This window comes from Triticum aestivum, chromosome 6B (genome assembly GCF_018294505.1).
Source record: "Triticum aestivum cultivar Chinese Spring chromosome 6B, IWGSC CS RefSeq v2.1, whole genome shotgun sequence".
Lineage (NCBI taxonomy): Eukaryota > Viridiplantae > Streptophyta > Magnoliopsida > Poales > Poaceae > Triticum > Triticum aestivum.
Genome location: NC_057810.1, coordinates 20,929,270 through 20,956,951, shown reverse-complemented (window position 1 = coordinate 20,956,951; position 27,682 = coordinate 20,929,270). Strand labels below are relative to the sequence as shown.

The window sequence follows — 27,682 nt, the reverse complement described above, 5'->3', positions numbered from 1 at the left end:
TAAACGGGGGCAAATCCTCAAAGTGTAATTAAAGGCGTGGCAAATCCTCAAATTCCCCACGCGAGAATCATCTTCACGCCACCCACCGACCGTCGCTCTTTGCCTCTTTCCCCATTCCTACTTCGTCGCCGCCACCGCGCTCTACCTTCGTAGCTGCAGCCTCGCTCATCTCCTCTCTTCTCCGGCTGCCTTTTCCATATCCCCTCTCCACCGTCTCCTCTCTGCGGAAGCACCCGCCATCTCTCCAAGCACCAGATTCGCCACCGAGGAGTACCCTGTCTCCATTTGTGGCCTCACCCGACCACAGGCCCTCAAGGCCTCCCCCAAGCTCTCCTATCTCAAATCCCCATCCAAGCCTAACGCCGTCCTTGCCTTCCTCGCCGAACTCAGCTTCTCCACCACCGACGTTGCCTCTCTCGTCGCCAAGGATTCCAAGATCCTCTGTGCCAGCATGGAGAGAACTATGCCCCCCAACATCGCGGAACTCACTGGCCTCGGTTGGTCACACTCTGCGATCGCGAAACTCGTCTCGGTCGTTGGAGCAAAACTTCGACCTAGATCCGTCGTCTCCAAGCTGAAGTACTCCATGTGGCTCTTCGGCTCCTTCGAGAACCTCCTTTGGGCGCTCAAGTTCAACTCTAACCTCCTCCAACACAACCTCGAGAGGGCAGTGAAGCCCAATGTCACGTTCCTGCGGGAGTGCGGGCTAGATGCTTTTGCTATTTTGAAGTTGTGTGCTGATCTGCCACGGTTGCTCACCTCTAACCCGGAACGCGTCCGGCTAATGGTGGCTTCCGTCAACGGAATTGGTGTGCACCGTGGTTCTCGGATGTTCAGGCACGCACTGCATGTTGTTTCATTCAAGAGCGAGGAGAAGATCGCCATAAAAGTGGAGTATTTTTTTTTTGCGGAGAGCAAAAGTGGAGTACTTGAAGAGCACGTTCTGGTGGTCAGATGCTGAGTGAGAATTTTTGTGTCTATGTTTCAGCTGTGTTGAGGAAGTCAAAGGAACCCGCTGCAGAGCAGGGGCTAGAACCCCCCCTCCCCCCCCCCCCTAACAATACATACAGGACTACAGGTAAAACTAGTGCTTTGAGCACTAATTAACCTTAGTTTTAGGGAAATTCGGCCTTAATATATGGCCATATGCAAACACCCACCCCCGTGATGGAATGGACCAAGTCCAGACATTCGATTCTGCTTTAATAATAGAGATTGATTGGTGTTCGCTTCCTGTTCGATTGGAAGTCCATCCTCGATCTTTGCCGCCGCCATCTACGCTAGGTTTTATTCGAGTATCAGACATGGCGAGCCTCCACGCTGGTGACTGTCTTACCGGTGAACTAAGCTTGCTGCACGCCGGTACAGGTCTACTACCAGCCGATCCAGTTACCCAAGGTCCCAGCCTGTTGAAAAATCCGATCTGGACGGTTCAAGCATGTCGGCATAACTCTAATCTTGCCAGAGTCTCAAGGTATACTACATTACAGTAATTTTACAGGTAATTATACAATCCATCAGTTGGAATTACCTTTTTTTATCAATTGCTAACTATATAATTACCGAAAAAGGCTTTCGCCCCGCTTTATATATAAAGCAATGACCAACAACAAACCGGTACAAACGCACGCCTCAACACACGCACACCCCCAAGGCAAGATACATAGGTGCTTAGCGCAGCAACACCATCCCAAGCACTACAAGAGACGCCGGGTCCTCGACCGTGAACATGCCACCACGAAGAGATGAAGCCACATACGACGAACCGTGGGCTCCAAGGCGGCGCCTTCAGGAAGGAAACGACACCGGAGCGCCGCCACCGCCCGACCCGAGGGTCAGAGTTTCCCCTGGAGCAACACGTCGGGCAATGATTGCCGCGACGACGCCTTCAGGAAGGGAACTTTCGCCGCCGCCGGTCCGTCCGAGGATAGAACGAGTTTTCACCCCGGCCAATACTCACCGCCACCGAACGCCACATCCCGGCGACCATGCCGCCCAGACAACCATGGTCACCGGGCAGCACCAAGCCACGGGCTCTACCCAAGAGCACCGCGACACCACCATTAGGGCCACCGCCCCGGCATCCAAGACCTCGACGCCACCTCACCCGCCACCCACCGCTACCCCAACCAAAGAGACGAGAGGAAAGGCCCCGCCTTTAGCACTCCTGAGTTGCCCCCAATGCCGAGACCCACTAGGCCGGCCAAACTGGCCTCCATCGGCCCGTCCTGCCGCCGGGCACGAGACAAGCCCGGTCCTGCTGCCGGGCGCGAGACGAGTCCGGTCCTGCTGCCAGGCGCGAGATGATCGGTCCTGCTGCCGGGCGCGAGACGGGTCAGGTCCTGCTGCCGGGCGCGAGACGAGATCGGTCCTGCTGCCGGGCGCGAGACGAGCGATGAACCGAATCTGGGAGAGGGCCAACCCTTTGAAGAAGGTAGTGCGTGAGCGACAAGGAGAGGAATCGAAGGTCGACAGGGGCGCTCACCAACGAGCCGACGCCGAAGAAGTCCGGCCGCCGCCGTGAAACGACCTCGACCACCGCCGTGTGCCACCACCACGCCGTGGCAGCCCACATCCACACCAGGACCTCGAGGGACTGCGGCGAGCCCCCCGTCGACAGCCATGGACCAGATCCGAGGAGCAGGACGGTAACCCGCCAACCCCTCCTGAAGCCACGACCATGACGAGCCCCGGGCTCCGCCCTGCGCCACCAGTCGGTCCCCGGCGACAAATCCAGCCGGATCTGGCCGGAAACTAGCTCGCCCGCAACCCCTGCACCGCCACCGTGATAGATCCGTCGCCACCCCCGGCACCGCCTGATGGACCCCGGTCGCCGCTGTTGGAAATATGCCCTAGAGGCAATAATAAAATGCTTATTATTGTATTTCCTTGTTCATGATAATTATCTATTATTCATGCTATAATTGTATTGACCGGAAACCGCAATACATGTGTGAATACATAGACCACAACATGTCCCTAGTGAGCCTCTAGTTGACTAGCTCGTTGATCAACAGATGGTCATGGTTTCCTGACCATAGACATTGGATGTCATTGATAACGGGATCACATCATTAGGAGAATGATGTGATGGACAAGACCCAATCCTAAGCCTAGCACAAGATCGTGTAGTTCGTATGCCAAAGCTTTTCTAAATGTAAAGTATCTTTTCCTTAGACCATGAGATTGTGCAACTCCCGGATACCGTAGGAATGCTTTGGGTGTACCAAACGTCACAACGTAACTGGGTGGCTATAAAGGTGCACTACGGGTATCTCCGAAAGTGTCTATTGGGTTGGCACGAATCGAGACTGGGATTTGTCACTCCGTGTGACGGAGAGGTATCTCTGGGCCCACTCGGTAAGACATCATCATAATGTGCACAATGTGATCAAGGAGTTGATCACGGGATGATGTGTTACGGAACGAGTAAAGAGACTTGCCGGTAACGAGATTGAATAAGGTATCGGGATACCGATGATCGAATCTCGGGCAAGTACTATACCGCTAGACAAAGCGAATTGTATACAGGATTGATTGAATCCTTGACATCGTGGTTCATCCGATGAGATCATCGTGGAACATGTGGGAGCCAACATGGGTATCCAGATCCGCTGTTGGTTATTGGCCGGAGAGTTGTCTCGGTCATGTCTGCTTGGTTCCCGAACCCGTAGGGTCTACACACTTAAGGTTCGATGACGCTAGGGTTATAGGGAATAGATATACGTTGTTATCGAATGTTGTTCGGAGTCCCGGATGAGATCCCGGACGTCACGAGGAGTTCCGAAATGGTCCGGAGGTAAAGATTTATATATGGGAAGTCCTGTTTTGATCATCGGAAAAGTTTCGGGTGCTATCGGTAACGTACCGGGACCACCGGGAGGGTCCCGGGGGTCCACCAGGCGGGGCCACCGGCCCCAGAGAGCTGCGTAGGACAAGTGTGGGAGGGGACGAGCCCCAGGTGAGCTAGTGCGCCCCCCCACCAGGGCCCAAGGCGAAGAGAGAAGGGAAAGGGGGGAAAACCCTAGGCTCAGATGGGCCTAAGGCCCACCTAGTGGTGCGCCCCCCCCCCCTCTCTCCCCCTTGGCTGCCCCCGTAGATGGGATCTAGGGTTGGCCGCCACCCCTAGGGGTGGAAACCTAGATGGGGGCGCAGCCCCTCCCTTTCCCCTATATATAGTGGGGGTTTGGGGCTGCCATACACATGAGAACACCTCCCTCTTGGCGCAGCCCTACCCCTCTCCCTCCTCGTCTCTTGCACTGCCTGGCGAAGCCCTGTTGGAGTGCCACGCTCCTCCACCACCACCACGCCGTCGTGCTGCTGCTGGACGGAGTCTTCCCCAACCTCTCCCTCTCCCCTTGCTGGATCAAGGCACGGGAGACGTCATCGGGCTGCACGTGTGTTGAACGCGGAGGCGCCGTTATTCGGCGCTTAGATCGGAATCAATCGCGATCTGAATCGCTACGAGTACGACTCCTTCATCCGCGTTCTTGTAACGCTTCCGCTTAGAGATCTACAAGGGTATGTAAATGCACTCCCCTTCCCCTCGTTGCTAGATTACTCCATAGATTGATCTTGGTGATGCATAGAAAATTTTGAATTTCTGCTACATTCCCCAACAGTGGTATCAGAGCAAGGTCTATTACGTAGATTCTATGCATGAGTAGAACACAAGTTGTTGTGGGCGTTCATGTTGTTCAATATGCTTACCGTTACTAGTCCTATCTTGTTTCGACGGTATTGTGGGATGAAGCGGCCCGGACCGACCTTACACGTACACTTACGTGAGACAGGTTTCACCAACTGACATGCACTTGTTGCATAAGATGGCTAGCGGGTGCCAGTCTCTCCCACTTTAGTCAGATCAGATTCAATGAAAAGGGTCCTTATGAAGGGTAAATAGCAATTGGCATATCACGTTATGGCTTTTGCGTAGGTAAGAAACTTTCTTGCTAGAAACCCATAGCAGCCACGTAAAACATGCAAACAACAATTAGAGGACGGCTAACTTGTTTTTGCAGGGTATGCTATGTGATGTGATATGGCCAAAAGAATGTGATGAATGATATGTGATGTATGAGATTGATCATGTTCTTGTAATAGGAATCACGACTTGCATGTCGATGAGTATGACAACCGGCAGGAGCCATAGGAATTGTCTTTATTTATTGTATGACCTGCGTGTCACTGAATAACGCCATGTAATTACTTTACTTCATTGCTAAACCGTTAGCCTTAGTAGTAGAAGTAATAGTTGGCGAGACAACTTCATGGAGACACGATGATGGAGATCATGATGATGGAGATCATGGTGTCATGCCGGTGATGATGATGATCATGGAGCCCCGAAGATGGAGATCAGAAGGAGCAAAATGATATTGGCCATATCATGTCACTTTTTGATTGCATGTGATGTTTATCATGTTTATGCATCTTATTTGCTTAGAGCGACGGTAGTAATTAAGATGATCCCTCATAATAATTTCAAGAAAGTTTTTCCCCTAACTGTGCACCGTTGCAAAAGTCCGTTGTTTCGAAGCACCACGTGATGATCGGGTGTGATAGATTCTAACGTTCACATACAACGGGTGTAAGCCAGATCTACACACGCGAAACACTTAGGTTGACTTGACGAGCCTAGCATGTACAGACATGGCCTCGAAACACAATAGACCGAAAGGTCGAACATGAGTCATATAGTGGATACGATCAACATGAAGATGTTCACCGATGATGACTAGTCCATCTCACGTGATGATCGGACACGGCCTAGTTGACTCGGATCATGTATCACTTAGATGACTAGAGGGATGTCTATCTGAGTGGGAGTTCATAAGACGAACTTAATTATCCTAAACATAGTCAAAAGGTTTTTGCAAATTATGTCGTAGCTCGCGCTTTAGTTCTACTGTTTTAGATATGTTCCTAGAGAAAATTTAGTTAAAAGTTGATAGTAGCAATTATGCGGACTGGGTCCGTAAACTGAGGATTGTCCTCATTGCTGTGTAGAAGGCTTATGTCCTTAATGCACCGCTCGGTTTGCTGAACCTCGAACGCCGTCTGTGGATGTTGCGAACATCTGACATACACGTTTTGATAACTACGTAATAGTTCAGTAATGTTAAACGGTTTAGAATTGAGGCACCGAAGAAGATTTCGAAATGTCGCGGAACATATGAGATGTTTCGAGGGCTGAAATTGGGATTTCAGGCTCGTGCCCATGTCAAGAGGTATTAGACCTCCGACGAGTTTCTTAGCCTGCAAACTAAGGGAGAAAATCTCAATCGTTGAGCTTGTGCTTAGATTGTCTGAGTACAACAATCACTTGAATCGAGTGGGAGTTAATCTTCCGGATGAGATAGTGATATTTCTCCAAAGTCCTTGCCACCAAGCTGCTAGAGCTTCGTGATGAACTATAACATATCAGGGATAGATATGATGATCCTTGAAATATTCGCGATGTTTGACGCCGCAAAAGTAGAAATCAAGGAGGAGCATCAATTGTTGATGGTTAGTGAAACCACTAGTTTCAAGAAGGGCAAGGAGGGATACTTCATGAAATGGCAAATCAGTTGCTGCTCTATTGAAGAAACCCAAGGTTGAACCCAAACCCGAGACTAAGTGCTTCTGTAATGAGGGAATGGTCACTGGAGCATAACTACCCTAGATACCTGGTAGATGAGAAGGCTGGTAGGGTTGACAGAAGTATATTGGATATACATTGTATTAAATGTGTACTTTACTAGTACTCCTAGTAGCACCAGGGTATTAAGATACCGGTTCGGTTGCTAAGTGTTAGTAACTCGAAATAAAAGGCTACGGTATAAACGGAGACTAGCTAAAGGCGAGGTGACGATATGTGTTGGAAGTATTTCCAAGGTTGATGTGATCAAACATCGCATGCTCCCTCTACCATCGGGATCGGTGTTAAACCTAAATAATTGTTATTTGGTGTTTGTGTTGAACATAGACATAATTGGATTATGTCTATCGCAATACGGTTATTCATTTAAGGAGAATAATGGTTACTCTGTTTATTTGAATAATACCTTTAATGGTCTTGCACCTAAAATGAATGGTTTATTGAATCTCGATCGTAGTGATACACATGTTCATGCCAAAAGATATAAGATAGTAATGATAGTACCACCTGCTTATGGCACTGCCATGTAAGTCATATTGGTATAAAACACATGAAGAAGCTCCATGTTGATGGATATTTGGACTCACTCGGTTTTTGAAAAGTTTGAGACATGCGAACCATGTCTGTTGGTATGTACGCATGAAGAAACTCCATGCAGATGGATCGTTTGGACTCACTTGATTTTGAATCACTTGAGACATGCAAATCATACCACATGGGCAAGATGACTGAAATGCCTCGTTTTCAGTAAGATGGAACAAGAAAGCAACTTGTTGGAAGTAATACATTTTGATGTATGCAGTCCAATGAGTGCTGAGGCACGTAGTGGATATCGTTATGTTCTTACTTCACAGATGATTTGAGTAGATGTTGAGTATATTTACTTGATGAAACACAAGTCTGAATTATTGAAAGGTTCAAGTAATTTCAGAGTGAAGTTGAAGATCTTTGTGACAAGAGGATAAAATGTCTGTGATATGATCATAGAGATGGATATCTGAGTTGCGAGTTTGGTACACAATTGAGACATTGTGGAAATTGTTTCACAACTAACACCGCCTGGAACACCATAGTGTGATGGTGTGTCTGAACATCATAGATGCACCCTATTGGATATGGGGCATACCATGATGTCTCTTATCGAATTACCACTATCGTCCATGGGTTAGGCATTAGAGACAACCGCATTCACTTTAAATAGGGCACCACGTAATTCCATTGAGATGACACCATGTGAACTATGGTTTAGAGAAACCTAAGCTGTCGTTTCTTGAAAGTTTGGGGCTGCGACGCTTATGTGAAAAAGTTTCATCCTGATAAACTCGAACCCAAAGCGGATAAATACATCTTCATAGGACACCCAAAACAGTTGGGTATACCTCCTATTTCAGATCCGGAAGCAAAAGTGATTGTTTCTAGAAACGGCTCCTTTGTCGAGGAAAGGTTTCTCTTGAAAGAATTGAGTGGGAGGATGGTAGAGACTTGATGAGGTTGTTGATCCATCACTTCAACTAGTGTGTAGCAGGGCACATGAAGTTGTTCTTGTGGCGCCTACACCAATTGAAGTAGAAGCTTATGATAGTGATCATGAAGCTTCGAATCAAGTCACTACTGAACCTCGTAGGGTGACAAGGATGCGTACTACTTCATAGTGGTACAGTAATCATGTCTTGAAGGTCATTTTGCAGGAAAACGATGAACCTACGTGCTATGGAGAAGCGATGGTGGGCCCGGATTCCGACGAATGGCTCGAGGCCATAAAATCCGAGAGAGGATCCATGTATGAAAACAAAGTATGGACTTTGGAAGAACCACTTGATGGTCGTAAGGCTGTTGGGTGCAGATGGATTTTAAAAGGAAGACGGACAATGATGGTAAGTATCACCATTAAGAAAGGTCGACTTGTCGTTAAGATAATTTCCTACAAGTTCAAGGAGTTGACTACGATGAGACTTTCTCACTAGTAGCGATGCTAAGAGTCTGTTGGAATTATATTAGCAATTACTGCAAATAGGATGTGAAAACATTGTTTCCTCGACGATATTCTTGAGGAAAGGTTGTATGTGATACAACCAGAAGGTTTTGTCTACCCTGAAAGATGCTAATAAGTGTGCAATGTTGGGGAACGTAGCAGAAATTCAAAATTTTCCTACGTGTCACCAAGATCTATCTATGGAGAAACCAGCAACGAGGGGAAGGAGAGTGCATCAACATACCCTTGTAGATCGCTAAGCGGAAGCGTTCAAGAGGACGGGGTTGAAGGAGTCGTACTCGTCGTGATCCAAATCACCGGAGATCCTAGTGCCGAACGGACGGCACCTCCGCGTTCAACACACGTACAGCCCGGTGACGTCTCCCATGCCTTGATCCAGCAAGGAGAGAGGGAGAGGTTGAGGAAGACTCCGTCCAGCAGCAGCACAACGGCGTGGTGGTGATGGAGGAGCGTGGCAATCCTGCAGGGCTTCGCCAAGCACTGCGAGAGAGGAGAAGGGAGACAGGTAGGGCTACGCCAAGAGGGAGAGAAACGCGTGTGTTGGGCAGCCCCTAGACCTCAACTATTTATAGGGGGAGGGGAGGGGGCTGCGCCCCCTCTAGGGTTCCCTCCCTAGGGGTGGCGGCAGCCCCCAGATGCCATCTTGGTGGCGGCCAGAGGGGGAGAGAGGGGAGGCACACATGGGGTGGGCCTTAGGGCCCATCTGCCCTAGGGTTTGCCCCCTCCCACTCTTCCCTGCGCCTTGGGCCCTTGTGGGGGGGGCGCACCAGCCCACCTGGGGCTGGTCCCCTCCCACACTTGGCCCACGCAGCCCTCCAGGGATGGCGGCCCCACTTGGTGGACCCCCGGGACCCTCCCGGTGGTCCCGGTACGTTACCGAAAAAACCCGAAACTTTTCCGGTGACCAAAACAGGACTTCCCATATATAAATCTTTACCTCCGGACCATTCCTGAACTCCTCGTGACGTCCGGGATCTCATCCAGGACTCCGAACAACATTCAGTAACCACATACAAACTTCCTTTATAACCCTAGCGTCATCGAACCTTAAGTGTGTAGACCCTACGGGTTCGGGAACCATGCAGACATGACCGAGACGTTCTCCGGTCAATAACCAACAACGGGATCTGGATACCCATGTTGGCTCCCACATGTTCCATGATGATCTCATCAGATGAACCGCGATGTCAAGGACTCAATCAATCCCGTATACAATTCCCTTTGTCTAGCGGTATTATACTTGCCCGAGATTCGATCATCGGTATACCGATACCTTGTTCAATCTCGTTACCGGCAAGTCTCTTTACTCGTTCCGTAACACATCATCCCGTGATCAACCCCTTGGTCACATTGTGAACATTATGATGAAATCCTACCGAGTGGGCCCAGAGATACCTCTCCATCACACGGAGTGACAAATCCCATTCTCGATTCGTGCCAACCCAACAGACACTTTTGGAGATACCTGTAGTGCACCTTTATAGCCACCCAGTTACGTTGTGACGTTTGGTAGACCCAAAGCATTCCTACAGTATCCTGTAGTGCACCTTTATAGCCACCCAGTTACGTTGTGACGTTTGGTAGACCCAAAGCATTCCTACAGTATCCGGGAGTTGTACAATCTCATGGTCTAAGAAAAAGACACTTGACATTAGAAAAGCTTTAGCATACAAACTACACGATCTGTGTGCTAGGCTTAGGATTGGGTCTTGTCCATCACATCATTCTTCTAATGATGTGATCCCGTTATGAACGACATCCAATGTCCATGGTCAGGAAACCGTAACCATCTATTGATCAACGAGCTAGTCAACTAGAGGCTTACTAGGGACATGGTGTTGTCTATGTACCCACACATGTATCTGAGTTTCCTATCAATACGATTATAGCATGGATAATAAACGATTATCATGAACAAGGAAATATAATAATAACTAATTTATTATTGCTCTAGGGCATATTTCCAACAGTCTCCCACTTGCACTAGAGTCAATAATCTAGTTCACACCACCATGTGATTAACACTCACAGGTCACATCGCCATGTGACTAACATCCAAAGAGTTTACTAGTGTCATTAAACTAGTTCACATCATCATGTGATTAAGACTCAATGAGTTCTGTGCTTTGATCATGTTTTGCTTGTGAGAGAGGTTTTAGTCAACGGGTCTGCAACATTCAGATCCGTATGTACTTTGCAAATCTCTAGGTCATATTGTAAATGTTGCTTCCACGCTCCACTTGGAGCTATTCCAAATGGTCGCTCCACTATACGTATCCGGTTTGCTACTCAGAGTCATTCGGATAGGTGTTAAAGCTTGCACCGACGTAACCCTTTACGCCGAACTCTTTATCACCTCCATAATCGAGAAACATGTCCTTATTTACTCCAAGGACAATTTTTGACCGCTGTCCAATGATCCATTCCTGGATCATTCTTGTACCCCTTGACTGACTCATGGCAAGGCACACTTCCGGTGCGGTACACAACATAGCATACTATAGAGCCTACGTCTAAAGCATAGGGGACGACCTTTGTCCTTTCTCTCTTTTCTTCTGCCGTGGTCGAGCTTTAAGTTTTAACTTCATACCTTACAACTCAGGCAAGAACTCCTTCTTTGACTGATCCATCTTGAACACCTTCAAGATCATGTCAAGGTATGTGCTCATTTGAAAGTACCATTAAGTGTTTTGATCTATCCTTATAGATCTTGATGCTCAATGTTCAAGCAGCTTAATCCAGATTTTCTGTTGAAAAACTCCTTTCAAATAACCCTGTATGCTTTCCAGAAATTCTACATCATTTCTGATCAACAATATGTCAACAACATATACTCATCAGAAATTCTATAGTGCTCCCACTCACTTCTTTGGAAATACAAGTTTCTCATAAACTTTGTATAAACCCAAAATCATTGATCATCTCATCAAAGCGCACATTCCAACTCCGAGATGCTTACTCCAGACCTTAGAAGGATACCTGGAGCCAGCATAGCTTTTAGCATCATTAGGATCGACAAAAACTTTCTGATTGTATCACATACAACCTTTCCTTACGAAGACTGGTAAGGGAACTCGTTTTGACATCCATCTGCCAGATTTCATAAATGCAGCTAATGCTAACATGATTCCGACGGACTTAAGCATCGCTACGGATGAGAAAATCTCATCGTAGTCAACTCCTTGAACTTCTGAAAAACTCTTCACCACAAGTCGAGCTTCATAGACGGTGACATTACTGTCCACGTCCGTCTTCTTCTTAAAGATCCATTTATCTCAATGGCTTGCCGATCATCGGGCAAGTCCACCAAAGTCCATGCTTTGTTCTGATACATGGATCCTATCTCAGATGTCATGGCTTTTAACCATTTGTCGGAATTTGGGCCCACCATCGCTTCTCCATAGCTCGTAGGTTCATTGTTGTCTAGCAACATGACCTTCAAGACAGGATTACTGTACCACTCTGAAGTAGTACGCATCCTTGTCACCCTATGAGGTACGGTAGTGACTTGATCCGAAACTTCATGATCATTATCATAAGCTTCTACTTCAATTGGTGTAGGCGCCACAGGAACAACTTCCTGTGCCCTCCTGCACACTAGTTGAAGTGATGGTTCAATAACCTCATCAAGTCTCCACCATCCTCCCACTCAACTTTTCGAGACAAACTTTTCCTCGGGAAAGGACCCGATTCAAGAAACAATCCCTATTGCTTTCAGATCTGAATTAGGAGGTATACCCAACTGTTTTGGGTGTCCTATGAAGATGCATTTTATCCGCTTTGGGTTCGAGCTTATCAACCTGAAACCTTTAAGAAATGACAACTTAGGTTTCTCTAAACCATAGTTCATACGGTGTCATCTCAACGGAATTATGTGGTGCCCTATTTAAAGTGAATGTGGTTGTCTCTAATGCCTAACCCATAAACGATAGTGGTAATTCGATAAGAGACATCATGGTACGCACCATATCCAATAGGGTGCAACTATGATGTTCGGACACACCATCAAACTATGGTGTTCCAGGCGGTATTAATTGTGAAACAATTTTCACAATGTCTTAATTGCGTGCCAAAGCTCGTAACTCAGATACTCATCTCTATGATCATATCATAGACATTTTATCCTCTTATCACGATGATCTTCAACTTCACTCTAAAATTACTTGAACCATTCAATAATTCAGACTTTGTGTTTCATCAAGTAAATATACTCTGTATCTACTCAAATCATCTGTGAAGTAAGAACATGACGATATCCACTGCGTGCCTCAGCACTCATTGGACTGCACACATCAAAATGTATTACTTCCAACAAGTTGCTTTCTTGTTCCATCTCACTGAAAACGAGGCTTTCAGTCATCTTGCCCATGTGGTATATTTTGCATGTCTCAAGTGATTCAAAATCAAGTGAGTCCAAATGGTTCTTTTGCATGGATTTTCTTCATGCATATACACCAATAGTCATGGTTCGCATGGCTCAAACTTTTCAAAAACGAGTGAGTCCAAAGATCCATCAACATGGAGCTTCTTCATGCGTTTTATACCATATACCAATATGACTTACATGGCAGTGCCACAAGTAGGTGGTACTATCATTACTATCTTATATCTTTTGGCATGAACATGTGTATCACTACGATCGAGATTCAATAAACCATTCATTTTAGGTGCAAGACCATTGAAGGTTTTATTCAAATAAACAGAGTAACCATTATTCTCCTTAAATGAATAACCATATTGCGAGAAACATGATCCAATCATGTCTATGCTCAACCAAATAACAATTATTTAGGTCTAACACCAATCTCGATGGTAGAGGGAGTATGCGATGCTTGATCACATCAAGCTTGGAAACACTTCCAACACATATCGTCATCTCACCTTTAGCTAGTCTCTGTTTCTTCCGTAGCTTTTATTTCGAGTTACTAACACTTAGCAACCGAACCGGTATCTAATACCCTGGTGCTACTGGGAGTACTAGTAAAGTACACATTAACATAATGTATATCCAATATACTTCTATTGACCTTGCCAGCCTTCTCATCTACCAAGTATCTAGGCTGGTTCCGCTTCAGTGTCTGTTCTTCTCATTACAGAAGCACTTAGTCTCGGGTTTGGGTTCAACCTTGGGTTTCTTCACTAGAGCAGCAACTATTTTGCCATTTCATGAAGTATCCCTTGTTGCCCTTGCCCTTCTTGAAACTAGTGGTTTTCTAAACCATCAACAATTGATGCTCCTTCTTGATTTCTACTTTCGCGGTGTCAAACATCGCGAATATTTCAAGGATCATCATATCTATCCCTGATATGTTATAGTTCATCACAAAGCTCTAGCAGCCTGGTGGCAATGACTTTGGAAAAACATCACTATCTCATCGGGAAGATCAACTCCCACTCGATTCAAGTGATTGTTGTACTCAGACAATCTGAGCACAAGCTCAACGATTGAGCTTTTCTCCCTTTAGTTTGCAGGCTAAGAAAATCGTTGGTGGTCTCATACCACTTGACGTGGGCACGAGCCTGAAATCCGAATTTCAGCCCTTGAAACATCTCATATGTTCCGCGGAGTTTCAAAAAATGTCTTTGGTGCCTCCACTCTAAACCGTTTAACTGAACTATCACGTAGTCATGAAAACGTGTGTGTCAGATGTTCGCAACATCCACAAACGATGTTTGGGGTTCAGCACACTAAGCGGTGCATTAAGGACATAAGCTTTCTACTGTCCGCATAATCGCTACTGTTAACTTTCAACTATATTTTCTCTAGGAACATATCTAAAAAGTGGAACTAAAGCGCGAGCTTACGACATAATTTGCAAAGATCTTTTGACTATGTTCAGGATAATTAAGTTCATCTTATGAACTCCCACTCAGATAGACATCCCTCTAGTCATCTAAGTGATTACATGATCCGAGTCAACTAGGCCGTGTCCGGTCATCACGTGAGACGGACTAGTCATCATCGGTGAACATCTTCATGTTGATCGGATCTACTATACGACTCATGCTCGACCTTTCGGTCTCTTGTGTTCCGAGGCCATGTCTGTACATGCTCGGCTCGTCAAGTTAACCTAAGTGTTTCGCGTGTGTAAATCTGGTTTACACCCGTTGTATGTGAACGTAAGAATCTATCACACCCGATCATCACGTGATGCTTCGAAACGACGAACTTTCACAATGGTGCATAGTTAGGGGGAACACTTTATTGAAATTTTAATGAGGGATCATCTTATTTACCACCATCGTTCTAAGCAAATAAGATGTATAAACATGATAAACATCACATGCAATCAAATAGTGACATGATATGGCCAATATCATATTGCTCCTTTTGATCTCCATCTTCGGGGCTCCATGATCATCGTCGTCACCGGCATGACACCATGATCTCATGAAGTTGTCTCGCCAACTTATTACTTCTACTACTATGGCTACCGGTTAGCAATAAAGTAAAGTAATTACATGGCGTTGTTCAATGACACGCAGGTCATACAATAAATAAAGACAACTCCTATGGCTCCTGCCGGTTGTCATACTCATCGACATGCAAGTCGTGATTCCTATTACAAGAACATGATCAATCTCATACATCACATATCATTCATCAGATTCTTCTTGGCCATATCACATCACATAGCATACCCTGCAAGAACAAGTTAGACGTCCTCTAATTGTTGTTTGCATGTTTTACGTGGCTGCTATGGGTTTCTAGCAAGAACGTTTCTTACCTACGCAAAACCACAACGTGATATGCCAATTGCTATTTACCCTTCATAAGGACCCTTTTCATCGAATCCGTTCCGACTAAAGTGGGAGAGACTGGCACCCGCTAGCCACCTTATGCACCAAGTGCATGTCAGTCGGTGGAACCTGTCTCACGTAAGTGTACGTGTAAGGTCGGTCCGGGCCGCTTCATCCCACAATACCGTTGAAACAAGATTGGACTAGTAACGGTAAGCATATTGAACAAAATCAACACCCACAACTACTTTGTGTTCTACTCATGCAAAGAACCTACGCAATAGACCTAGCTCATGATGCCATTGTTGGGGAACGTAGCAGAAATTCAGAATTTTCCTACGTGTCACCAAGATCTATCTATGGAGAAACCAGCAACGAGGGGAAGGAGAGTGCATCTACATACCCTTGTAGATCGCTAAGCAGAAGCGTTCAAGAGAACGGGGTTGAAGGAGTCGTACTCGTCGTGATCCAAATCACCGGAGATCCTAGTGCCGAACGGACGGCACCTCCGCGTTCAACACACGTATAGCCCGGTGACGTCTCCCATGCCTTGATCCAGCAAGGAGAGAAGGAGAGGTTGAGGAAGACTCCGTCCAGCAGCAGCCCAACAGCGTGGTGGTGATGGAGGAGCGTGATAATTCTGCAGGGCTTCGCCAAGCACTGCGAGAGAGGAGAAGGGAGAGAGGTAGGGCTATGCCAAGAGGGAGAGAAACTCGTGTGTTGGGCAGCCCCTAGACCTCAACTATTTATAGGGGGAGGGAAGGGGGCTGCGCCTCCTCTAGGGTTCCCTCCCTAGGGGTGGCGGCAGCCCCCAGATCCCATCTTGGTGGCAGCCAGAGGGGGAGAGAGGGGAGGCGCACCTGGGGTGGGCCTTAGGGACCATCTGCCCTAGGGTTTGCCCCCTCCCACTCTTCCCTGCGCCTTGGGCCCTTGTGGGGGGGGGCGCACCAGCCCACCTGGGATCTGGATACCCATGTTGGCTCCCACATGTTCCACGATGATCTCATCGGATGAACCACGATGTCAAGGACTCAATCAATCCCGTATACAATTCCCTTTGTCTAGCGGTATTATACTTGCCCGAGATTCGATCGTCGGTATACCGATACCTTGTCCAATCTCGTTACCGGCAAGTCTCTTTACTCGTTCCGTAACACATCATCCCGTGATCAACCCCTTGGTCACATTGTGCACATTATGATGAAATCCTACCGAGTGGGCCCAGAGATACCTCTCCATCACACGGAGTGACAAATCCCATTCTCGATTCGTGCCAACCCAACAGACACTTTTGGAGATACCTGTAGTGCACCTTTATAGCCACCCAGTTACGTTGTGACGTTTGGTAGACCCAAAGCATTCCTACGGTATCCGGGAGTTGTACAATCTCATGGTCTAAGAAAAAGACACTTGACATTAGAAAAGCTTTAGCATACAAACTACACGATCTGTGTGCTAGGCTTAGGATTGGGTCTTGTCCATCACATCATTCTTCTAATGATGTGATCCCGTTATGAACGACATCCAATGTCCATGGTCAGGAAACCGTAACCATCTATTGATCAACGAGCTAGTTAACTAGAGGCTTACTAGGGACATGGTGTTGTCTATGTACCCACACATCTATCTGAGTTTCCTATCAATACAATTATAGCATGGATAATAAACGATTATCATGAACAAGGAAATATAATAATAACTAATTTATTATTGCCTCTAGGGCATATTTCCAACATGCAAAGCTCCAGCAATCCCTCTAAGGACTGGAGTAAGCATCTCGGAGTTGGAATACACGCTTTGATGAGATGATCAAAGATTTTGGGTTTATACAAAGTTTATGAGAAACTTGTATTTCCAAAGAATTGAGTGGGAGCACTATAGCATTTCTGATGAGTATATGTTGTTGACATATTGTTGATCGGAAATGATGTAGAATTTCTGGAAAGCATATAGGGTTATTTGAAAAGTGTTTTTCAATGGAAAACCTGGATTAAGCTACTTGAACATTGAGCATCAAGATCTATAAGGATAGATCAAAACGCTTAATATTACTTTCAAATGAATACATACCGTGAGAAGATTTTGAAGGAGTTCAAAATAGATCAGCAAAGAAGGAGTTCTTGGCTGGTGTGAGTATTGAGTAAGACTCAAGACATGACCACGACAGGAGAGAGAGAAAGGACAAAGGTTGTCCCCTATGCTTCAGACGTAGGCTCTATAGTATGCTATGTTGTGTACCGCACTGGAAGTGTGCCTTGCCATGAGTCAGTCAAGGGGTACAAGAGTGATCCAGGAATGGATCGCAGGACAGCGGTCAAACTTATCCTTAGTAACTAGTGGACTAAGGAATTTTCTTGATTATGGAGGTGGTAAAAGAATTCATCGTAAAGGGTTACGCCGATGCAAACTTTGACACTAATCCGGATTATTCTGAGTAGTAAACCGGATTCGTATAGTAGAACAGTCATTTGGAATAGCTCCAAATAGTGCGTGGTAGCTGCATCTAGGAGATGACATAGAGATTTGCAAAGCACACACGGATCTGAAAGGTTCAGATCCGTTCACTAATAACCTCTCTCACAGGCGAGATATGATCAAACCCCACGGGTGTCGATTCATTACAATCACATAGTGATGTGAACTAGATTATTGACTCTAGTGCAAGTGGGAGACTGTTGGAAATATGCCCTACAGGCAATAATAAAATGCTTATTATTGTATTTCCTTGTTCATGATAATTGTCTATTATTCATGCTATAATTGTATTGGCCGGAAACCGCAATACATGTCTGAATACATAGACCACAACATGTCCCTAGTGAGCCTCTAGTTGACTAGCTCGTTGATCAACAGATGGTCATGGTTTCCTGACCATAGACATTGGATGTCATTGATAACAGGATCACATCATTAGGAGAATGATGTGATGGACAAGACCCAATCCTAAGCCTAGCACAAGATTGTGTAGTCCGTATGCTAGAGCTTTTCTAAATGTTAAGTATCTTTTCCTTAGACCATGAGATTGTGCAACTCCCGGATACCGTAGGAATGCTTTGGTGGTACCAAACGTCACAACGTAACTGGGTGGCTATAAAGGTGCACTATGGGTGTCTCCAAAAGTGTCTGTTGGGATGGCACGAATCGAGACTGGGATTTGACGGAGAGGTATCTCTGGGCCCACTCGGTAAGACATCATCATAATGTGCACAATGTGATCAAGGAGTTGATCGCGGGATGATGTCTTACGGAATGAGTAAAGAGACTTGCCAGTAACGAGATTGAACAAGGTATCGGGATACCGACGATCGAATCTCGGGCAAGTACTATACCGCTAGACAAAGGGAATTGTATACGGGATTGATTGAATCCTTGACATCGTGGTTCATCCGATGAGATCATCGTGGAACATTTGGGAGCCAACATGGGTATCCAGATCCCGCTGTTGGTTATTGGCCGGAGAGTTGTCTCGGTCATGTCTGCATGGTTCCCGAACCCGTAGGGTCTACACACTTAAGGTTCGATGACGCTAGGGTTATAGGGAATAGATATACGTCGTTATCGAATGTTGTTCGGAGTCCCGGATGAGATCCTGGATGTCACGAGGAGTTCCGGAATGGTCCGGAGGTAAAGATATATATATGGGAAGTCCTGTTTTGGTCACCGGAAAAGTTTCGGGTGCTATCGGTAACGTACCGGGACCACCGGGAGGGTCTCGGGGGTCCACCAGGTGGGGCCACCAGCCCCAGAGAGCTGCGTAGGCCAAGTGTGGGAGGGGAGCAGCCCCGGGTGAGCTGGTGCGCCCCCCCACCAGGGCCCAAGGCGAAGAGAGAAGGGAAAGGGGGGAAACCCTAGGCTCAGATGGGCCTAAGGCCCACCTAGTGGTGCGCCCCCCCCCCCCCTCTCCCCCTTGACCGCCCCCCTAGATGGGATCTAGGCCTGGCCGCCACCCCTAGGGGTGGAAACCTAGATGGGGGCGCAGCCCCTCCCTTTCCCCTATATATAGTGGGGGTTTGGGGCTGCCATACACATGAGAACACCTCCCTCTTGGCGCAGCCCTACCCCTCTCCCTCCTCGTCTCTTGCGGTGCTTGGCGAAGCCCTGCTGGAGTGCCACGCTCCACCACCACCACGCCGTCATGCTGCTGCTGGACGGAGTCTTTCCCAACCTCTCCCTCTTCCCTTGCTGGATCAAGGCACGGGAGACGTTATCGGGCTGCACGTGTGTTGAACGCGGAGGCGCCGTTGTTCGGCGCTTAGATCGGAATCAATCGCGATCTGAATCGCTACGAGTACGACTCCTTCATCCGCATTCTTGTAACGCTTCCGCTTAGAGATCTACAAGGGTATGTAGATGCACTCCCCTTCCCCTCGTTGCTAGATTACTTCATAGATTGATCTTGGTGATGCATAGAAAATTTTGAATTTCTGCTATGTTCCCCAACAGCCGCACCACCGCAGCCGCCACAAGTCTGCCCCGCCGCCCCACCCCGTCGTGGCCAAGAGCAGCCACACGAGGAGCAGGGAACCGCCACCACCATTGGCCACCACCGCCGGAACGCGGCAGAGCAGCCACCAGCCCACGCCGCCGCAGCCCGCGCCGCCTGCCGGCCCAGATCTGGCCGGTGCAGCAAGGCTCGCACCACCCTCCAGCAGCCCGCCGCGCCGTCGAGCCCACCGGACGTCGCCGTCGGCAGGTGAGCCGCCGCGCCGCCGCGCCCCACCCACGCGCGGCGCCCTGGCCCGTCGTATCTGGCCCGCACCAAACACCACGCACGAGGAGACGAGATGTCCCGCCGCCGCCGGTGCCGGCCGGGCTTCGCCCGGTCACACCCTGTGGCGGCGGCGGGGGAGGAGGGGGCGGAGGAGGGAGCGCCCGGCGGCGGCTGCTAGGGTTGCCCTCCCCTATATAATTGAGGGTCCGATAATTGAATCACTAGGATCGCATAAAGCACGGAGGAAAAGATACCACCAAATTATTCAAGTCATTCGTTTCACCCTCCAACTATACCATTACAAATGTAAATCAATTGTATACATAGTGAGCAAATAACTAAAAATGTGGTTTAGATTATTGATGACTTGTTCGATGGCCCATGGTGACATATATCTGTGTCCAAATTAGTAAAAAATATACTATTTTCAGTTGCAAAACATATTATCCGCAGTTGAATATCAGTGCTATCTGCAGCGCAGGTCCCAGTTCTTCTTCTCCTAGGGTGGGGTTGGAGCTGGCCTAGATTACTCAAGAGTCGTTTATGCTCGGTTACAACCTAGAGGGCCGGCTCAGGCCAGTTTCCCAAGGAAAATGGGATTGGTCAAGCGTATTCCGAGCTGGCATACCATTTTCAATCTTTGACTTCCGATTTTTAAACTTCTATCTTTTAAACGAAAAATCCAAATTAAGTTTTATTTTCATATTCGTGTTTCTCGTGACCAGCATTTTCAAATAAGATTCATTTTGAATATATTCTGATGACTTTTAGAAAAATATGTTAAGTTTTTAATGTTGAACCGATAAAATCACGTATTTTGTGCCTACGGCCAAGAAAAAAATGATTAAAATTTTAGCTCTGAAAATTGGTACAAGCAAGCGAGAAAATCAAAATTTTCAGATGCATAATCATAAGTTTCTCCGTTGAGACATAAAACTTATTGTGCCCTCGTGTTGCATAATCAAAATTTTCAGATGCATAATCATAAGTTTCACCGTTTTAATGGCACTTCTGTACCACTTCAACTATATCTGTTTCTTGTTAAAGTTTATGGTGTTCTCCTGGTTCTACATCAAAAATGGATTCTCCTGGTTCGTTCGGTTTATGGTGTTCGGTTCTGTGTTTCCATCGCTAGTTGTTTGTGTTAGCGTGTATAGTTGGTTTTTATCCTACATAACAAAATGGACCTCACTTTTCTCTAATTTTCCTACTTTTGCTACATGTAGGCATGGCCCTTGGCCCATATACAATGCATGCCGCCCACACTACACAATTCACTCATGCCTCTGCTCTAAGAGTTACTGTCCTTGCACTTATTTTCGTCCTCAAAAGGACTACAATCTCTCAACCTAGTTGCATCTCAACATTGGGGTTATATTTACTGCTACAAGGCCTAGCTACAACGGCTCTCCTATTGGTGATTATGTTGAATTGGCTCTCCAGCGCTTGATCTTTTTGTTCTAGCGGCCCCAGCGCTAGCATGACATCAGTCTTCCACCGTCAATCCATCGCCCAAGGAGCACTATGTGACCCGGTCGCTCACCGCGGAACCACCCTTTCACGAACACAAGAAGCAAAAAACCAGCCCAGCCCTTTTTCGATAACAAAATAACCCACATGCACGGGAGGTCCTATTCAGCGTGCAACACATTGAAGGACGACCAAAACCACATGCCCAAAGAACCTGGCTTCGGTTGGCTGGCCAGTTCCCTTATTGGGCCTCGATCATCCGGAGAAGCGAAGGAAAAAAAAAACAAAGAGGAAGGAAAAAGCAGGAAAAAGTAAATAGGATATTTAAAATCTTTAAAAAATGTTCATAAATTTTTAAAAACATTTAAAAAATGTTAGTGAATTTATAAAAGTTTACGTATTTGAGAATATATATCTGAATTTAGGAAATGTTCATGAATTTAGAAAAAAATTCATAAATTAGGAAATGTTCCTGAATTCTGAAAAACGTTCCCTGCAAATGTTCATTTATTTAGAAAATGTTCTTGCATTCCATAAATTAGTTCCCTGAATTTCAGAAATGCTCACATGTTTTAAAAATCTTCACCAGTTTAAAAAATATTCATGAATTTAAAGATTCGCCTATTGATCAGTTAGGAGTGCCACGCTGACGTGTGAATAGACCCAACTGCAGCCCACAACCGACCCACTCCCTGACATGTGAGGCCACCGAATGAAAAACTACCTCCATGCACTAGGAGGCTCCACTAAGAGAGAGTTTTGTAAGGTATAATTCCTAAATAAAGTAAGTTGAGCGATACGAGATCAGCCAGTGGCCAACCCAAACAATAGTGGTAAAATATCATGGCCCAGGATGTAGAACTCCAACGATTTCCCACGAGCGTCCTCCTGAATTGAATATCAAGAGGATTTGGCTGTAGTACTGTTGCAACGTAAGCGTCTCTTCGCTGAACAATATTATAGAGAGAAGGATATTGGATCGCAAGGGGTGTCTCCACTAGCCATGTATTCTTCCAGAATCTTGTAGAAGTACCATTTCCAACTACAAATTTTGTCCTATTAAAGAAGGCTAATTTCACTCGCATTAGTCCCTTCCAAAAAGGCGAATCAGATGGTCTTATCGACACCTGGGAGAAAGTTTTAGATTGGAGGTACTTAGTACAAATAATCTGTGCCCAAGTGGCATCCGTCTCTACAGATAACTTATACAGCCACTTGCTGAGAAGACATCTGTTCTTTACCTCTAAATTTTCAATGCCTAGACCCCCTGGTCTTTCAGCCTACAACTGATATCTCACTTAGCGAGTCTATATTTTCTTTTTAATTCATCGCTCTGCTAGAAGAAGCGCGATCGATAGAAGTCTAGCCTTTTTCGTACTCAACTGGTACTTTGAAAAAGACAACAAAAACATAGGCATACTCGTGAGAACCGAATTAATCAGAATCAATCGTCCTCTGTATGACATAAGCTTGCCCTTCCAGCATCTCAATTTTTCTCAAATCGATCTTCAATGCTCTTCCACTCTTTGTTAGAGATCTTGCAATGGTGAATTGGTATACCCAAATACGTGAAGGGTAAAGATCTCAAGTCACACCCGAACAATTCTCTGTAAGCTTGTTGTTCTTCTTTAGCTCTTCCAAAGCAGAACAATTCACTTTTGTGGAAGTTAATCTTCAACCCCGATAATTGTTCGAACAAGCATAAAACTAGCTTCATATTTCTAGCTTTAGCCAAATCATGCTCTATAAAGATGATAGTATCATCAGCGTATTGTAGGATAGACACTCCCCCATCAACTAAATGCGGGACGAGGCCACCTATCCGACCATCATCCTTGGCCCTTCCTATTAAGATTGTCAACATGTCAACAACAATGTTGAACAGAATCGACGACATCGGATCTCCTTGTCGCAGGCCCTTGTGTGTCTAGAAATAACGACCCATGTCATTATTAACCTTGATTCCAACACTCCCTTTTTGCGTGAACAAATCTACCTGGTCTCTCCATGCCTGATCGAATCCTTTCATACGCAAAGCCTGCTGAAGAAATGGCCATTTTACCCTGTCGTACGCTTTCTCAAAATCCACTTTAAAAACCATCTCATCTAGTTTTTCCGTGTGGATTTCATGGAGCGTTTCATGCAGAACCACAACCCCTTCTAGGATGTTTCTGACCGGCATGAAAGCAGTTTGGGATGGTTGTACTATAGAATGCGTAATCTGTATAAGCCTATTAGTCCCAACTTTGGTAAAGATTTTAAAGCTAACATTAGGAAGATAGATCGGCCTAAATTGCTCAATCTTCACAGCCTCTGTTTTCTTAGGAAGAAGCATGATAGTATCGAAGTTCAAGTGAAACAATTGCAACTGTCCCAGGGAAAGATCCTGGAACATTGGGAGCAAGCCCCCCTTAATAATGTGCCAGCACTTCTTATAAAACTCCACCGGAATACCATCCGGTCCTGGAGCTTTACTATTTTTCATTTGGGAAATTGCTTCAAACACCTCTTTCTGCGACAATGGGGCTGTCAAAATATCATTCTCATCAACTGCGAGCTGAGGAAGATCCTCAACGCTCGACTCATCCAAAGAAACAAAATTGTCGCCAGGAGGCCCAAACAACTGCTTGTAGTAATTGGTGATATATGCCTTTAGGTTCTCCTTCCCTACAATTGTTCCTTCATCTTGCCCAAGCTGAAAATTTCTCTTCTTTCAGTGCTTGCCATTCGCAATCATGTGGAAGAATTGTGTGTTATCATCCCCTTGGACGATTTTGCAAACTTTAGCTCGTAGTGCCCACTTCAATTCCTCCTCACGGAGCAGTTCTTTCAATCTTAACTCCGCCTCCACTTTAGTTTCAAGTTCTCTGGTATCTAACATGGAGGAATCAGCTTTTAAATCTAGGGATTGAATAAGCAAAAGGAGTCTTTTCTTCTCAGCCTTATATATCCCACACAGATGCTTAGCCCAACACCACAAGAATTGCCTCAAATGTCTGATCTTATTTTGCCATCGCTCAACATTCGTTCTCCCTCCTGAATCTTTAGCCCATTCTCTTGCTATTAGATCCAGAAACCCTTCTCTTTCAAACGACGCTAATTTGAAAAAAAGCTTACTCTTGTTCCTCACATGCGTTGCCTCTCCCGAGTTAACCAACAATGAGGTATGATCGGAGATTGTGCGAGAGAGCGCTTGGACCGTTACAAGGGGAAACTTCTGTTCCCACTCGACGCTCGCTAGAACCCGGTCCAGCTTATCAAAGGTCGGGACTGGTAATGTCTTGGCCCAAGTGAACTTTCTACCAGAAAAAGCTCAATCTCTCGAAGATCTAAGCTTTCAATAATTGTATCTTTACCTAATAATAAAGAGAATTGGGTTTCTGTCGTACGTCGTCGCGTGCGATTTTGCATAAAAGTCCCTCGGTTTATATGAAACTAACCCGCAGTCCTTGTTTTAGCGGGTCTCTATATAATGTTTCAGTTTTGCAAAAAAACACCTGTACTCATTTGAATTCCACCCGCTGTCCTCCCGTCGTCTTATCCATTTCTCCTGCGACAGCAACGGCGGCTTCGCCCATTCCGCCGTGTGCCGGCGACGGCCGCCGCCGTGCCTCGCGCGGGAGGACGGAGGGCGCTCACCAGGAGGATGGGGGACAGCGCGGCTAGGCGGGGTAGTGGTGGTGGCATGTGCGGCGGAGACGGCGCGGCAAGGCCGGGCAGTGGCGTTGGTTGACCGGCCGTCGTGCCTCGCGCGGGAGGATGGACGACGCTCGCCGGGGCGTGTGCGGCGGAGACGGCTTCTGCCGCGCGTCGAGGTGGAGCAGCAGAGGACGGGAAGGCAAGGAGGCAAGGTGGGTACGCTGTGCATCAGGGCCGCCTTCGTCCTCCACCTCCTCCAAAAGCGCGCGCTCGCCGCGGGCGCTGGCGGTGGCGCGGCGGTCCTCGCCCGCGGGTGCGCGGGTGTGCGGAGGCGTCGGGGATCGAGGGAGCTCTCCTCCCTAGCGGCTGGAGGCGGTCGGGATCGAGCGAGTGGGCGAGGGGATCGGGGCCCCTGGTGGCTGCCTGCTTGGCGATTGCACGAGATGCTGCTCGGGCGTGGGCTGGCCGACTCGATCTCCTCGACCCAGGGCCCCGTGCTCGTCAGCGCCTGCCCCATCGCGCACGACTTCTCTGATCCAGCGCCAAATTCCGAGGACCACGCGGAGCTCGACCTGGACGCACTCCACCTAATGGGAGGGCGGCACCAAGAACGGCAACAGCAGTATGGGCTTGCTGCCAGCAAGGTAGACTAGCTCCCCGCTCCATATTTTGGGCATTTTTCAGTGTACATCACATGCTAAACTGACTACTGTTTCTTTAAATGTACATTGCAGATTTCAGGAAATTGGTAGAACACTGAATCTTTAATCACATAAATTTTTCACTCACGCAACCAAACAATTTGGACACAGATTTCATGCCCTGGAAGACTGTTTTGTGCAGATGGTGGAAGGAGGCAATCCAAACTTTGTCAGTGAAGTTCCAGTTGAGGAAAGAACAGAGAGAGGAAAGACAACAAAGGGAATTTGGTTAAAGCGAAAAACAGTTTCGTGTAAAACTCTCCACCCAGTCTCCCAGCTCAGCTCAGCAGTTGATTTGAGGACGATGTTCCGCAGGCATTTCGGCAAATGAGGAACCTAACCGACAAATGGATTATTTTTCTGAATCCTATTTGTTACATATGAGTTGACTGTTGAAACATGTTTGTTAGGGATAACTTTGGCAATATATCATACAAGGATGGTTGTGGTACTCCGTCAGCAAAGCAACTCTGATCCCCCCAACTCTCAGGTTTTTTATTCCTCTACTTAATGATGCATGGGTGTGTACTTGGCTGGTTGGGCTATGTGGTTAGATTGATTTTCTGGAATCCTTTCAGATTGTTGGACTATACAGAGCTAAGATAGAAAACTTTCAGATGTTGTCCAGATTGCATCCTTCAATGCTATGTGTACTTCAATGCTTGATGTTTCCTCCCCAGGTAGAATATTAGTGTTGATTCCAGTATCGCAGATGTATTTTACCCAATTGTTTGTGCCGATTTGGAGGTGCACATAGTTTGTTCGGCGATTTGGCATGTAAATCCAGAGATTAAATTCGAGTGATACATACAAATTGTTCAAATTGCGTTGCAATTTTATGAATCTATCATATGTGCTAGATTATATATCTATGTCAAGAAGGGATGCATGATGCCCCCAGTTTGTCGTGGCTTCGAATTAGTGGTGCCACGGTTATGTATATCTGCATGGTGTATATTCTAGGATCACGAAAGTCTCTGAATTAGTTTAATTTTTTTCGTTCTTTGGTTATAAATATATAATTTCAGGTTTCTAAGACTAACAGTTTTTTTTTCTATAAGGAGTGAAAAAAAAAAATCATTTTTTTGTTTTTTGGTCATCCTTAAACTATTATTACCTTTTTCCCTATTTCTAACTTTAATCTCTACCTAATAATCTTCTCATTGATTCACATGGTTCTTGATGCGATGAAAAGGGAAGTGAATTATCTCCTTTAAATAATTTGGTGCTTCAAAAAGAATTTTAAAATAAAAAGAGAATTTTCCAAATAAAATGTTCAATAAATCATAGAATGATTGTGGATTAAAAAATATGTGTAATTTTTGAAAATAATATTCCCATATTCAAAAAATGTTCACAATTTCAAAAAAATGTTTGCACAATAAAAAAATTCCTGATGATTTTTTATAAAAAAACTCATGTACTTAAAAATGTTAATGAAATTGAACGAAATTGTTCGTCAAAATGTTATCAGTGATGCAGCAAAATGTTGGCATGGCCTTGGAGATTATGATTTGTTTTTCTCCCATTGCAACGCACGGGCCCTTTCGCTAGTTAAACATAAACAACCAGCTGCCGTCAAAGTTATCATTGTTTTTTCGTCCCATCTATGGATAATGTTAAAATCACCCCCAATCAGGATTGGGAGCTGCTCGTTACCACAAATACGAACTAAATCCGCCAAAAAATTTGGTTTGAGTTTTGGTTGCGCGGCACCATATACCGCCACCAAAGCCCAATTAAACTCATCGGCCTTTGACCGAACCAGAAACTTAACCGCAAAG

The 27,682-nt window shown here is 46.2% G+C and overlaps 1 protein-coding gene across 1 annotated transcript; it reads left to right on the top strand.

Annotated features, from left to right (window-relative positions):
• Positions 1 to 1,304: 1,304 nt before the first annotated feature.
• Positions 1,305 to 26,809, top strand: LOC123138647 (uncharacterized). Its single transcript, XM_044558592.1, has 4 exons — positions 1,305 to 1,362; positions 19,821 to 20,070; positions 25,040 to 25,841; positions 25,932 to 26,809. Exons 1-4 carry the CDS (start codon positions 1,305 to 1,307, stop codon positions 25,947 to 25,949), a joined length of 1,128 nt encoding a protein of 375 aa, XP_044414527.1. The 3' UTR covers positions 25,950 to 26,809.
• Positions 26,810 to 27,682: the final 873 nt, after the last annotated feature.